Source organism: Epinephelus lanceolatus, chromosome 20 (genome assembly GCF_041903045.1).
Source record: "Epinephelus lanceolatus isolate andai-2023 chromosome 20, ASM4190304v1, whole genome shotgun sequence".
Classification (NCBI taxonomy): domain Eukaryota; kingdom Metazoa; phylum Chordata; class Actinopteri; order Perciformes; family Serranidae; genus Epinephelus; species Epinephelus lanceolatus.
The window spans coordinates 17,657,526-17,673,484 of NC_135753.1; the positions used below are offsets into that span (position 1 = coordinate 17,657,526).

Below are 15,959 nucleotides of genomic sequence, written 5' to 3' on the forward strand. Positions count from 1 at the left end.
GGAGCAGCCAGTGTGGGTACAGTAGGAGGGCACTGATGATGAGGAGGCTCTGTGGTGCTGAAGACTATAATATCCGAGAATTCAGATCATCATCACTATCATCTGAAGTAGAGGGAAACTGCTCCACAAATCTCTTCCGCACAAGCTCCTCCTTAAACCCTCCTGTCTCAAACTTGAAGATTGGCGGTGCCAGTTTAGCAGCAGCAGCAACAGCAGCAGCGCCTCGGCTTCCTCCCGTTAACCGGTGACTGATTTTTTTAAAAACAAAATGCGGTTTATCTTTAATTTGAGACACACCTGGAGCACCTGTCCGAGCCGACTGTTGAGTATGTGCTTTTATCAGTTAGTGTAAGGGTCGTCAGTAACACTTCAAAAACAAGAGCAGAAACACCTCTGGGCAGACACATGGACTCGCTGGAACATCCCATGATACAAGTAAGTTAATTAACATTTAAATGACATGCCATTTTTATGTAACAGCGCGGTGTAGTTGTCGAAAGTTAGCTTAGCATGTGAAAGAAGCAGGTCAACTTTAGCTCACCTGTCCACTTCCTCGCGCCCATTGATGGCTGCTATCTTACATTAAGTTTTGATGATGTGCCGTCAGTCGCGAGGACATCGCCTCGTGAGTGCCCGTTTTTGAATGTTAACGGTCGGTTTAAATTCAAAGTGCCGTTGAAGCTGGTATGTTTTAATATTAATTTACGTTGCTGTGAATCAGGTTGGTGACTCAACATTTTTTTTTGTCTTTTAAGCAAAGTATCTGTTTTAATGTATTTAAAATATACTTAAAACATCATAAATATTTAATTTGGTTGTGGTTATTTTGGTTATTTTTCAGGACTTATTTACATTTTCAAGTGGAGCCTTTTTAGTCAAGTGAAGGAGGAAGTTTTTGCTTCCTTTACTTAGGGACTGTTCGTTACTAATGAGGTGGGAGGGGGTGTTTCAAAAAGGGGGAGCCACACCAAATATTTTTTTAAGCATTTGGGATATACTTGTGTTTTTTTTTTATTAAATTAAAAGTGTTGTTGAAGCTGTTATATTTGAATGTTAATTTATGTTGCTGTGAATGAGGTTGGTGACTCAACATTTTTTGTCCAAGTACCATACCAGAAACGTTTTATTTGGTTGTGGTTATTTTGGTTATTTTTCTGGACTTTTTACAGTTTCAAGTGAAACCATTGTGGTCCAGCAATGGAAGATGCCATACCAAATAATTTTTCAAGAACTGGGGAGGGACTTATGTTTGTTTTTTGTTTTTTTTTGGCTTAGGGGTAGGGTTAGGCGATGCAATGACTATGTACAATATATTGATATATTTTCAAGCAATTTTCAAGCATTTATATTGGTATAGGGTAAAGTTGTGTTACATAATGTATGCTAGTGTGCATCTCTCCTCTCTCAAAGCTCAGCCTCACTCATTCACTCACAAGTTTTCCAGCAACACTAAGAGAGACATGAAGCTGCTACTCTGTTTCATCTGTATGTTATTTAGTCTTCAGTGTGACATTGGTCTATGTGTTTCTGTGGGATTAATTAAATTACCGCAGTTGCACAGCGCTGTGCTGTATGTGTGGGAGACTGAACCGCTTGATTGTGTCAGGTCACAGGTGAGCTTCGTTTGCTAGTTTGTGTGTGAGGTGAAGCCCAACGCATCGCCATTCCTCTTGGCAGTTGTAGTCTATAGTGTGACACTGAGACAGTGCCTGGATGCAGGCAACAGATGTGTTTAAAAAAATGCAGCAGCAACACAGACACAGACAGATGAGGACAAAGTGTCTCTCGCTCCTTTCCTCCCTCGGTCTCTCTGTTGATGAAGTTTTACAATAAAATTAATAGCCTAAATAAATAAAAATACTTAAATCTTTTTCCAGTACTAGATTCATTTGAAAGGTGATGGAAAACGACTTTTTAACCCCTTTGAATTTTATTGTGATCACAGTCTGTTTTTATTAAAGCGATTGTGACATCTCAAATGTGGCTTTGACTTGCCACGGAACATGAAGCCCATTTCACAGAAAATACATTCAGCCTGGAAATATAGAGATATGAATTTTTGTCTATGTCGCCCAGCTGTCCTTAAGGGGGACAGAGTATACAACTTCAAATGGCTGTATTTTGTTTTTATTTTAAATACGTTCTGAACCCCAAACTTCGCCAGTGGGTTTGGAAGGCATGTTTTTCTTTTAAAAATCCACAAATTTACGCCAAATATCATACCTTGAAACTATTGGAGAAAAAAAAGTAATTAGAGTTGGATTTTCAAATTACCGACGGTTCTTGAACACGTGCAACATAGGCTTTCATTAAAAAAACCCCAGTAAAACCTAAGCTTTGAATAATAATATTTGATCAAAATCACTTTGTTTTACAAAACATTTGCGCCAACCAAAGACACTATAACAAAAGATAACGCATCATAAGCTGTGCCAGTGGTATGAAATGGTATTGACTTCCTGTCTCGTAAGTGGGCGTGGGCGTCTCGCCCCTGTATACCCCAACCTCATTTGGAAGTGCTGGGAATATCTGTGGATGACATCACATTCAAAACAATACAACACTATAGTACATGTTTGATGCTTATTTTGCCTCTTGTTGTTATCTGCTAGCTTGTTGTCTGAGATCAACCAAATGTAAGATCATGTCAGATGTTGCCAGATCTCACTAGTGTGTTGCTGAGACAGAGACATGTCTATAACAAATGCCATTTCACTTTTCAGCCTCAGGACCGCTGCTAGCCTCCTCAAGAGGCAGGGCACTGGCAAAACCCACATGTGTCATGTGGGTTGAGATGCAGGAAGTGAATCTAAAGTGGGCCGTTATGGTCTCTGCACTAACTAACCAGAATGCACGACAAGAGTGAAAAACCAAGGCTTTTTTTCAACTCCAGGATTTCATCCTCAACTTTAAGTTTTAAATATTAAATATCAAAGAGCACATTTATAATAACTAATTTATAGTGGAGGGAGCGTCATGCAAGCCACACCCACCTCTGAAAAATAAAGAACAGTCCCTTAGCCAAATAAAGTAGTGATACAACAATGTATAAATACACCAAAAAAGTAAAAGTCTTTATTTTTTCAATGATGTGTTGACGTATTAGCAGCTTGCTAATGTTGCAGCTGCTAAAAGTAAAGCAAATTTGAACTAATTTGCTGTGGGGTGGTTTGAATTCAACAATTTATATCATATTTCACTCAATCATCAATCATTTATTCGTCATATGTAGGGTATACAATGTGATCCTATCTGCTCTTTTAACTAATGCACTGTAATTTATTTTAAACACTGATCAGATGTTTTGACCAAAAATTCATAATCTGCAAAGTAACTACAGATGTCAGATGAGGAAAAAGTGCAGTATTCTCCTGCCAGTGTAAATTATAAAAACACGAGTACTTCTTAATGGTACTTGAGTAAATGTACTTAGTTTTGTCTCACCATTGTTTTACTGTATGAAAACATCAGCTAATACAGGATGTTCATAAAGCCTCAGGTAAAATATTACAGAATGGACTATACATTATCTTTCTCGTGCAGCAAAGAGCATTTGTTTAACATGTATTATGCTGTTTCTGTTTGGCTTATTGAGGTTAATTAAACCGCATCCTTTTCCTCCAGACTCTTTCTTTGCAGCTCAAACTGTTCTACATGACCGGCTCCTAAGAAACAGTCTGAATATCTCGCTGTCTCTTTTTATATGCATGATTAACATGTCCCGGGGGAGCGGGCTGGAATAAAAGGCAGATTTGAAATGAATTTCTGTTTTTCAGTTACTACTAGCAACACATGCTGGATGAACACTTGAGCTGAGAGCATTACTTTTCCAGACCCTCCTCATATCAGCTTGCATATTTGAGACCACCCACATAATTACCATTGTTTCATGATACATGTCATAATATTACACTTCAAATAAAACATCCAAAGCTGTATTTAACTAATTGAACTAACAGTGAGGCTCTTTATCTGCACTAAAAGGATAGGTTCGCTTTTTTTAAGCCTGTGTTTAAACAGTACTCACATGCTCATATTGTATCTACATGTAGAGCTGAACCAGTTATTCTGTTTGCACATTGTCAGAAAGATAATAAGGAACTTTTTGGTTACTGATAAATAGTTTAAGGGCTGCAACCAACAATTACTTACATTGATGATTCATCTGCAAACCATTTTCTCCATTAAAATAATCATTTGGTCACGAGATGTCAGGAAACAGAAGAAAATGCCCACCAAAGTCCATGTTGATGTCATCAAATAGCTTGTTTTGTCCAGCCAACGGTCCAAAACCCCAAAATATTCAGTTTACTGTGATTTAAACAGAGAAGTGTAAAAAATCCTTCTAGAGGCTGCAACCCAGTTTTGGCGTTTTTGTTTAAAAGATGTCTTCAGTTATTATCAAAATAGCTTTCTGACATTTAATAGACCAAACGCTTTGATAATGAAAACAACTGCAGTCCTACTTGGAAGACAAAATGTTGAACAGTGACTTGGAATTTTGTCCCTTATGTTTTACATTGGAGTAGTGTTAGGAAGAGATTCCCATAAAAACACGAAAGTAGCAGTGGACTTTTATTCTGACATCGTTAAACACATTTACACTGTAAATTGGCAGATAAAAAATGATTTGAATGCACGAAAGTAGCAGAGGACTTTTAATTTGACATCATTAAAGACATTAACGCTGTAAATGGCACATAAAAATTCACCTGAATGCATGAAAGTGGCAGAGGACTTTTATTTTGATAACATTAAAGACATTTACACCATAAATTGGTGGATAAAATTCATTTGACTGTACAGAAGTAGCAGAGGACTTTTATTTCGACATCATTAAAGACATTTACGCTGTAAATTGTAGAGTTGTACCAATACTGATACCAGTATCGGAAATGCCTCCGATACTGCCTAAAATGCGGTACTGGGTATCGGCGAGTACAGCCTATGACAAATCCGATACCACGTCTTGCTTCACGTCATTACGCATACGCACACTACAGGCAAACGAAACGGAAACGGAGGGGAGTTTAAAAAGCATTATACTGTAGCCTTTAAAATGTCTTTTTTACCAAATTGTGTGGCTGCACAGAGGGCAGACCTGTGTCTTGATCTGTGTCAACACTGGATAATAATAATTTAAAAAAGTTTTATGGCATTCATTGTACTATTATTTATTTCTTAATATTTTACATAGAGCATAGAACTCATCCCATCCAATTCTTTTTTTTTTTTTTTTTTTTTTATGCGCTGGTATCAGATTGGTACTCGGTATTGGCAGATACATAAGATTCGGTTACCGGAAACAGTATCAGGAAGGAAAAAGTGGTATCGGTACATCTCTAGTAAATTGACACATACAAATTCACGTGTACACACGGAAGTAGCAGAGGACTTTTATTTTGACATCATTAAAGACATTTACACACCGTAAACCGCCGGATAAAAATTCACCTGAATCCACAAAGGTGGCAGAGGACTTTTATTTTTACAACATTAAAGACATTTACACCTTAAATTGGCGGATAAAGATTCACCTGAATGCAGGAAATTAAGTGTTTGACACACAAAATTTCCTGTTCTAGGACCCCGAAACCCTCCGTTTCATATGTGTCCCTCCTCAATGATGAAATAAAGAAAGTACGAAAGGCTAGTGTGGACAGGAGGAACTATAAAAGCAACAATAAACAGTTTAAGTGTACATATGGGCATGTATTGTATTTAGGCCTGGAAAAGACATGCTTCTTTTTTAACAGTTTCACTCTCTCTTTTTTGGCTCTCTGTAGTCTCAAGGCAAAGGAGCTCGAAGGAAAGGTCGATTTAAAGGTTCAGATGGCAGCACCTCCTCTGACACCACAACCAACAGCCTTGTTCGCCAGGTAAGGACGACAGTTCACTTTTCAAATGCATTTAAACTTTGGGGCACCCCTTTGTCTTAGGGGTTAAGCGAAAATACTTGGTTGAATCTGACTGAGGATCTTTGTCCTTCCTCATCTCTCTTCTCTTCATTTCTTTTCATGTCTCTACTATCAGCTGTCTGATGCATAAAATATAGAGATTGCTAAAGCAAACAGTGCCAAAGCCTGTGGACTATACACAGAGGCAAGGGGAGAGTAGGTTTCTACTGCGTACAGACAAAGTTTTGTTTGTACCTGATCGTTTTGTGCCGCATACATGAGTATCATAATGAGTAATAACATTTCTTGGCTACGGTTGCTTCATTCAGGAATGTAACACTTGTTTGCATGCACGAGTGTGCATGTTAATCCTTGATGGTAACTGGCATGAGAGCCAGCCTCAGTCTTCATCATCTATCAGGCATGAGATATGCATTGGAGTGAAAGCCCTCTGTAAACACTGTTGGGTACAGTATGTTAAGTGGAGGCCTCTCCTCTGTGCTGCATCCTCAGCAGTGACACAGTGGCCTGTTATAAAGCAGACCCTGCGAGGTACACACTCGACGTGTCTGGTATTTGTTGAGCAGACCTGCAAGGGACAAGATGGGCTGGGTTAAGGATGCGCGCCCCTGCCTAAATGTTTCTGCCTTTTTTGGAGGAGGCTCACATTGCCTTGTCTTTGGCACAGTAGCTGCAGAGCGACGGGAAGCTGGAGGAGATCAGAGCAAAAAAGCGGCACCTCCTGGCCTGCCGTCTGCTTCGTCTCAAGGCCATCGAGAACTTCTGAATGAGCTGCTATCATCATCAGCTCAGCGGGAGCTGCTTAGTGAGAAATCTCCTCATTTCACCATCACCCATGGGAGCTCGTGCCCATTCCCACAGTCCTGTCCCCAAATGTTCCCCTCCAGTCTGAGTCATCACAGATAAACTCAATTATACTGAGAGTGAGCATCTTTCTGCAACATAACACCACATCCTACAGAAACAAGAGGCCATTAAAGTAAAAGACAGTAGAGGGATGTGGTGAGAGTGGAGGAGTAATGTGTTTCAGGGTCAGTAAGGCTCTCGCATGCCGAGCAGAAATATCCTCTTTTAGATATTTGCCGCAAGAGGGCCCCAGAAATAGCAGACCTTCCAGTAACTTCTCTTCTGTTTGGATAATAATGTAAATACTGTTTTTCAGTTGTGTTATCATAACAGCAGTTTCAATCTAACCCTATTTCCCTCGCCCTCATGCTCAATCATACTGCCTGGGATTATTTTCACTTTTCACAGAAGAATGAGAACGTAATATTTACATCGCTGAACTAACACCATCCAGGGAAAGTATGAAGCTAACGTTTGTGTGGTCACCTCACTGCCTATTCATCAATCTGTCATTTGGTTCTCGTTCCTCATTGTTTTATCATTTCTCTCCTCACCATCAACAGTTAAAGCTCATGTTTTCTAAAGAATGTTTTCAGACTGGATTTAAGATTTTGTATATTGTCTTTTGCTCTCCCTCCTGTCTGACCTGTTGTTTTTTGTGCCTCATAGTCCTGGCATCCCTGTAGGCGTCTTTAGAACAGCTAAGGCTGGCCAAGGTCACTGTGTGATCGATCCACCGCCGCTTCGAGCGTCATAAAAATGGCTTTCCAGTAACTGCACATAAACAGTTCCTAAAAGACAGAATTACTCATGCTGCTAGAGATAGAGGGCAGAGGGCAGACAGAGAGTAGGTTGAGAGAGAAAAGATGAGAGACGTTCCCTGTGGTCATGGCCTGATGCCCGGGGGAGTATGGAGGAGGCTGGGAAGGGCGGAGGTCCAGGCCAGCCCCAACCGCTCAGCCGTGGGAGTAGCGAGGTCAGTGTTGAGCTGGAGCACAGCCCTCCATTGAGAAGGAAGGAGGGCAGAAATGTCGTAGATTTGTCAGCAAACTTCAACATCAGGTGGATGGTTTATTTTTATTTTTGTGGAGGTGGTCTCCCCCTGCAGTGTAAGCAAAGACAAGGTCTCACCAAACATTTTGTGATTTGTAGCACTTTGTCCATCTGTTTATGCACATGGTGAGCGGCTACAGATGCTAGTAAATAGTATCGAGATTAGGATCACATTCTCTACATCATTGTTTTAGCACTCTGCATGGATTTCCTTTTACAGTCCAGACGTTTACGTCAACCCATTTCTCAGGGAGCATAAAAACAGATGTTTGAGCATCAAGCTGCTGAAAGCTGATATATCTGTTTGTCCATCTCGTGCTTAGTTGAAGGAGTACTTTGACTTTTGGGCTTATTTGCTTTCTTGCTGAGAGTTAGACTGTTTTTGCACGTGTTCAGGTATTTTTTAAAACTGATATTCTCGTCCTCCATTTTAAAAAAAAATATCTCCATCCACACTAGAAAGCAAAGTGACCCTAAACTCCAGCTGGCGTTAGCTACCTTTCTCAGTCTCCCCTCGTCACAAAAAGTGTACAGGCTAACGCTGACTTAATTGAAACACCTACAGGAGATCTCATCAGTGTTGACTGTTAGATATAAGGATGAAAGAGCTCACTCAACATACAAGTGATGCTCTGGACATGCTTATGTTTTCCTTCCATTTCTCACTGACAGCAATCCCACTTTGGTAAGTGTCCCACCATCTGCTGGTTCAGCCGGGCCTGATTTCAAACCGTTGTTTCTGGCAGACTATAAACCGTGGATGCTGAGGTGGAGCAAAAGCACTGGGTGCAGCAGATGTCTTAGTTCGTCCGTGAAGTGGTGCAGCAAAACTAGGTTCGGTGTAAAGAAGTCATGGAACCAAGCAGTTCTAACAAGATGCAAACAAAGTGGAAGTCCGCCATTGTTGTAGTTGTTTCTAGCATATACTCATTACACTAAGCAACAATGGGAATGCGTAAAATGAGTTAACGTCATCGTTTCCCAAATGATGCATTTTACATGTCCACACTGATGCAGAGTAACTGGAGTTTTGAAATGGCTGTGCCTTAGAAGGTGTTTTAATTAGTCTGAGTTGTAGTGACCTAAAACGTGGAGGAAAATGTACTTTTATCAAACATGCAAACAACAAAGGGCATAGATGCGACGACTAGCTTAGCCTAACTTAGCTTAAAGACTGGAAGCAAGGGGAAACAGTTAGCCTGGCTCTGTCCAAAGATAGCAAAGTCTGCCTATCAGCACCTCTTAAGCTCACTAATTAACACTTTAGTCTTTGTACAGATTAAACAAACAGATATAAAGTGAATATTTGAAAATTTGCTGTTTTATTGACTATTTCTTTGCCAGGAGCAGATGCCAGGTAGCCAGTGGAAACTCTAGAAGTTACTACTCTAGAACTAGTTCAGCACATATTCATCTGTAAAGTAGTAAACTGTCATTTATACACTTTGGTTTTTGATCAAACAAAACAAATAAGATCAAACAGTTACCAGGCTAGCTGTTTCTGGTCTTTATGCTAAGCTAAGCTAAGCTAACCATCTGCTGTCTGTAGCTTCATATTTAGACATCTCTAGAAGCAAAAAACTATTTCTTTAAACTTTTTCTGTTTTCAAAACACAATATAACTATCTTTTAGTGTGCACAGTCAATTTTATGGATGAGTGCTGTATTTTCTAATCCCATTGGAAACTCAAAACAGCCAATAGGTGTAAATGTGAGTGATTGTCCATCTGTAGACTGGCAATGTGTTTAGAGAGGCTGCCTTGTGCCTAATGCATCCTGGGAAATGATCCAGCCCCCCATGACCCTGAATAATAATAAACTTTCTTTATATAGCCCTTCTCTAAAAACAGAGTTAACAAAGTGCTTTATAGAGAGTGAGAAACAAAGCTCAGAGCAAACAACAGGATTAAACACGAAGGGGAGAACTGCTTGAAAGCGAGTCTACAAAAGTTTGTCCTAAGTAGTGGATTTAAAAAAAGACACCGACTTTGCAGGCATAATTTCTTCTGTCAGGCTGTTCCAAAAAGTAGGATCTCTAATGATGATCACCTTTTTTTTCTTATATTCATTGCTGAGGCAGTGTGACCCCTGGCTCTTGTAAAATATTAGATTTAAGATGTAGTTATTGATAGCAGACTATAAAAGTGTTTACCAAATCATCTCTGTAACTGACAGGTAACACATGAAGGGAAACCTAAATTTGAAGGAAACAAAGCAAAACAATGGAATAAGAAGGCAGGTAATAAAATGACTGAATCAATTCACTATCAAAGCATCTGCCAAAAGGATTTTAGGGGCTCAGGGGAGATAACTTGAATGAGACTTTTGCTGCATTAGAAACAATATAAGGTAACAATGAGAGAAACTGTGATTTGCATAAGCAGCAGAGCATTATGTCATAATTAACCTCTTGCTGCGTCCCACACTCACACTGTTTATGTAAATGGTTGCACCAGGCTGTATCGCCTCCACCTCCATCCCTATATAACAGTGTGTCTTGATGTCTCCCACTGCAGCAACTTTTGTGTGGCACATTGAACACACACACATTGTTGCAGTGCAACCCTCTCTTTCTGCTATGTCAGGCGGGAGATATGGATTTGGTGATGAAAGGCTGCCTGACAGGGCGTGGTGAGGGCAGGAAACCCCTCTTACTCTCTTCCTGATTGCGGGCATTTTTCTTTTTCATCATTCTCTGAATTATTTTTTCTCTTAATGGAGAGAAGGGGTGACGCAAATAGCTTATTTCTGACTCTTATCAGATCTGGCAACCCTTGGCTTTTTATGTAACAAATACCAGTGCCATACTGTAGTGGTAAGGAGAAGCTGCCACTGGAAATCTTGGAAAAGTGAAGTGTAACATTAACCCTGCAGACCTTTGCCTGAACTTTGAGCTACGTATGTCATAGTTTTCCAACAGCACATATTGCCGGAGAGCCATATGTGTTTTCTGGCATCAGACTGCAGTAATGATGCATGGAGTTAAATACTATAAATGTGGAAATGTCACTGCCACTGCCACTCTATCAGCCATGATAGAAGCACCAGACTGCCATCTAGTGGCAAAATCAATGACTGCAAGTATTTAACTATGAGAGCACTGACCGTATCAGTGCCAGAGGAACTAAATCAAGCTGCAAAATCTGTATTTGGGCTCTGAATTTCTCCTGATCATGGTGAGGGAGTTGCATCTATCCCTGACATTTAATACTAAACCCACCAGGGGCGTTTCTTTTTTATATATACATATGTTTTACTGTTAGGGGGGATCCCTTATTTCATTTTTAGGGTTTTTATATAGTTCTGTAGCTTTCCAGTAGTGTCCCTTATGCATTCAAATCTGAAAATTCAAATTTTGTGTATGTTTCAGCATCAAAATGTTTTTTTCCAAGCCCCTCTAAAAACTTTGCCCCATGTGATGTGACGTAGTTACTACATATAAATCTGACTACTCCTGTGTATGCCATGTTAATTCAGTTACGATAATACAAACAAATTAAACAATCTATTCAGCAGTAGACCAGCAGCCCCTGTGTTCTGTGAGGTAAAATCACTGTTTCTTTCAATGGAGTCTGGTGGCTGTGAAGAGGGTGATATAATGGCCTCGGTTCCATGTTGGAAAGGGTTGCCTGACTGCAAGGTAAAGCAGTGAAATTATCTAAATGTAGTGTACACTTGAAGTCATTTTTTTTTAGGTGTTCTTTTTTTTAGGAGGCTGAAATACCTTTTGCTGCAGCCCCCGTCCAAAGCCACCAGACTTCTTTCACAGAAATATATATTTACCTTGCAGAACACAAGGAGTTGCTTGCCAACCGTCTGCTGCCTCTGATCAGTTAGTTTATTTGTATTATTGAAACTGAATTAACATGGTGTCCACAGCAGTACATTTCTTAGCTTCTGTGCCATGGTACTTTTAATTTGCTTCTCAAAACTGGAAACCTGTTGACCACATCTACTGTAAGTAACACACTTGCTATGGTTTTATAAATGTGTTTATACCATATAAATGCAGTATGACAGTATACTGAATCTCAGTGTGTGTTCACCTGGTTAGATAAAGGTTTAAAAATAATAGAATAGCACCATCTTCCGCTTCCAAGCGAACACTTTCCTCTCACTCCATGCTTACACTGTCAGCAAACGGGGGTGGGGGGCACTGCAACCTACGTTGCCACTTTTTGCTAACAGCTGAGTGGGAGTTTGCATTTGAAAAACAGGAAAAATTATGCAGATGGACCTGCCCTCAAAAAAAAAAAGTTCAAGTTTATTGTCACATTCATACATTAAAAAGTACAGTATACATTCATTGCAATGAAACACATTATGCCCTGGCTCTCTCTCAACCTGAGAATAAAATGATAGTAGCATATTATTAAGAAGGTAGCAGCATATAATGAAACATAAGTAATCCACAGCATCTGCAGTCCTTAAGTGCTAAAAATGTAAGTAACAAGCAAATGCAAGAAAAGAGGGAAAGAACACATAGAGAGATTTGCTACAAACACTTGAGCAGTGCGTACTTTGCCTTCACAGTGACCTGAATCCAAGTTTCTCAGCCTCCACACTCGCCCCACCCTGCTGTGTTACAGCGAAGGCTAAATTAATTTGGCACTGATTAGATGCACTGCCCCCCTTGTGGACAAGGTCAATGCTTTCTGCTGTTATTATGAGTGATCAAAGTCTTCAATCAATTTACATAACAGTCCATCAAAATGTTATATGACACGTCATTTCAGGTTATAAGGATGGAGGCAGCACATTACAGAGCTTTTCTGCACCAGTGATTTGAGGAAAAATACTTTGAATCATTCATACTTTGTGGATTTGTATTGCTATTGCTCATATTTTAGTCGTGTTTGTAAGCATGTGAGTGCTGCTGGGATTTTATGTTGTTGCTTTGCTTGTTTTGAAATCTCAACAAAGCATTTCCTGAAGTCCAAGGTGATTTTCAAACAGCTTGTATTGTCCAGCCAACAACCCACAAACCAAAGACTTTCAGTTTACTACCACACGAGACAAAGAAAAGGAGGAATTCCTCTCAGTTGAGAAGCCGTCAGTTGTTTCTGTTGTATTCATATTTCTTTCACTACAATTGGCACGACACCTAGACTGTGTACTGGGAAAGTGAGCCTTCTGAAGTTATTCACAATGCAGCATTTTTTTAATCCTGAGATGGATGCATTTAATTAGCTCCATCCCAGGTACTGGAACTTTGGTCTCGTCATCAGATGTCTGCTGCCTCTGTGATTGATTAAGACTGTCTTCTGGGTAGTGATGGAGACGTGTATGTCTTTCTTTGTTGTATTTCTTGGTTTATCACAGTTGGTTTCTATCAGCTTAACAATAATTGTTTCATATACGTGTTAATTTAACAGATATGATATCAAGAGGGGATGTTGTTTTTTTAGATAAATGATCTCAGTTATAGTTTCAATGATGTGTCTGAAAAGCATAATGAACCTGAACTAAACAGGCAGTATTTCAGTTTGTGGACATGATCAGTATTTTTCATGATGTCAGCAGCAGCTGAGTAATGATGACTTCTCAAAGGGGGACAGGCTTTGTCAGATGACCTGATAGACGGCAGTTCCTTCTCACTGTAAGGTGCACATCTCTGTGTTTATAATGATGCCATTCCATCACAGCGGACACATGTCAACCCGTGAATTATTGACAGTGATCTAAAGGAGCTCCAATGTTGATGAAAGATGCTGCCAGATTTATGTTGGGCTGAGCGCTCTGTTAGACCGGAGCAGGAGATATATACCACTGCTGTATTGATACTATTACTGATGAGCACGAAGCTTTACAGCAGGATACACACCATCTGCACAGGGCCACTTGAGTCCAGAAATGCTGCCTGTATTGCCCAAAACATGACTGATCCAAAGACCTTGTACTTAAAGACAAACCTTCCTTTTTGCGTGTGTGTATGTAGTATTAGTATTTAATTAGTGAACTTAAGAGGTGTGGGTAGTCTGATTTGGTTACATTTGGACAAAGCCAGGCTGATGTTTCCTCCTGTTTTCAGTCTTCATGCTAAACTAAACTTCCTGGCTTCTGGCTGTAGCTTCATATTTAGCATGTTTACATATAAGACATCACTTGATTTGTCAGATTTTGTGCAGCTTCCATTGCAGCCACAAAATACATTATACAGTAGTTGTCATATACGAAGTAGCACTCCAAAAGAAAGAGACTTTGATGTGTCAGATTGGTGGAGTTCCCCTTAAAATTGAACCCAGACATTCAAAGAAAACATTCATTTGACTCGAGGCCGTATCTAACACCTGGTGCAAAGCGGTGCACAGTGCAGCACAGCTGTCAGTGCTAGTTTCAGTCCAATGAAGTTGTCACTTTCACAGCCAGTAAACCCATCTGTGCTCTCATGGGTGTGTAGGTCTTAAAATGAGGTGTGGTCAGGCACATTATTGCCATATTTCTATTTTGAGGCAGCAGAACGTGATTGCACCATTTAGCAAGAGAAACCTGGTCTAAAGTCAATAGGGCAGTATTTTCCTGCTATTTACAGGGGAAGTTATTCAGATTGTAAGAAGCACTTACATAGGTCGGTTCACAGCACTCTGCTTGCTACATATACAGGGACACACAGATGGGTTGTGTGCTGGTGAAATAACTCATCATTATGAGGAAAATGTTAATTACAGAGCTGCTGTCTGCTGCTGCTCTGCTGCTCCATTAAGAGAGACACTGTGCGCTTTTACGCATGAGGAGCAGTGTTAATTTCTTGATTATTTCTGAAGCTAAAAGTTTACTTTAGTTTCCTCTGTCAAGTTTATAACTACAGTTGTTAGTTTTTTTCTGCTCAAATGTGGCACAATATTCGCTGCAGTGATATCACTGCTCTTGCTGCGTTACGCTCAGGAGAAAAACACTTTCTTTTCAAGTTTGCAGGATCCGCAGTGCAAGTAGCCGTGCACCAAATGCAGGTGCACCTTGCTTTTAAGTCATTGGATTGGATGACACTCTGGTCGAATGACTTCGTGTTACACTCAAAACACGCCGATGGTTAATTAAGGGACTAAATACAATGTCTGCGTCTTACTCTGCGCCCAGATTATGCGTCATTTTAACTAACAAAGTGGAGTTGGACATGCCCCACATGGACTTGCACTATGCACTTTAGACCATGCACAACAGATCATTTAGATTACCAGCTGAGGAAACAGCCACCAGAGCCCAAAACTAATTGTAGCTAAGTATAGGTGCCCTTCTTGGTACTTCTTATGATGCCTTCTTTATCAAACCTCAAGGGTTAAAAGTGCAATATGATAAAGACAGCCAAATATTTTATTTCTATAAGGAGAAACTGCTTGGTGAATCCTCCTGATTTGTAGAGTCAGATAGTTGAGTTTGTCTTTATCTGTCTGACAGCTGAAATCATGTTGTTATTTTCCTGCCAAACCGCAGTCGCTGTGTGGCACCTCATGCACTGATAGAGTGTGTGTCGCAGCAGATCAGACAAGCTGCCCATTTTCTTTATGAAACAAATTTTCGGCTCTTCAGTATCAAAGTCAGCTCAGCACATTTTTAAGATGGAGCATACTGTTTATGAGGCTGCAATAAAGAGAGGGTGACAATTAGGGTATTATGGGAAAGCACCACAGCCAAGTGCTTTTCACAGAAAGATACCAAAACAATGGCCATCTTTTAACATCGATATACCATCTTAATTATCTTAATATCTGATTCTGAGCTGTCATCCTTTTAAAATACTCTCTGAAAGGCACTACTTTACATTTTCAGTAAACCCTTCAATAAAAACTTTTAGCTTATTAAATGTGAGAAGATCTTTACTCTTGCAGAATACATTTACATAATTAATGCATGAAGCAGAAAGATTACCAACTCTTTCACCAAATTGTACCATCCAGTCAAATTATGCAAATATTATTGAACTGAGTCGAGACTGTTGAATGCAACCCAACTGAACTGATGCAGCTTCATTAAAAGCCATGATGTGTTTACTGTAATGCCTCCTGATATATCTTCATGTTCCCACAGATTCCTTTCATTTACAAACGTCTTAAATTGATGAATTATTTGCAAGCTTTAAAAGACATTTCAAAGCCAAAGGGCATTGTTAATTCATTTGAATTAAGTCCATCACTCATGCTGTGT

General features: G+C 39.8%; 1 protein-coding gene across 2 annotated transcripts in view; it reads left to right on the forward strand.

The window, feature by feature from the left end:
* cacnb2a (calcium channel, voltage-dependent, beta 2a) overlaps positions 1–15,959 on the forward strand; it is a 97,079-nt gene continuing 81,120 nt past the window's right edge. The window contains exons 1-2 of one of the 2 annotated variants that reach the window (XM_033639169.2): positions 1–435; positions 5,787–5,879. In XM_033639169.2, the coding sequence (XP_033495060.2) occupies positions 406–435; positions 5,787–5,879 (123 nt within the window). In that variant the 5' untranslated portion in view covers positions 1–405. The remainder of the gene's footprint in view (positions 436–5,786; positions 5,880–15,959) is intronic. The other variant, XM_033639174.2, reaches the window with a different exon arrangement.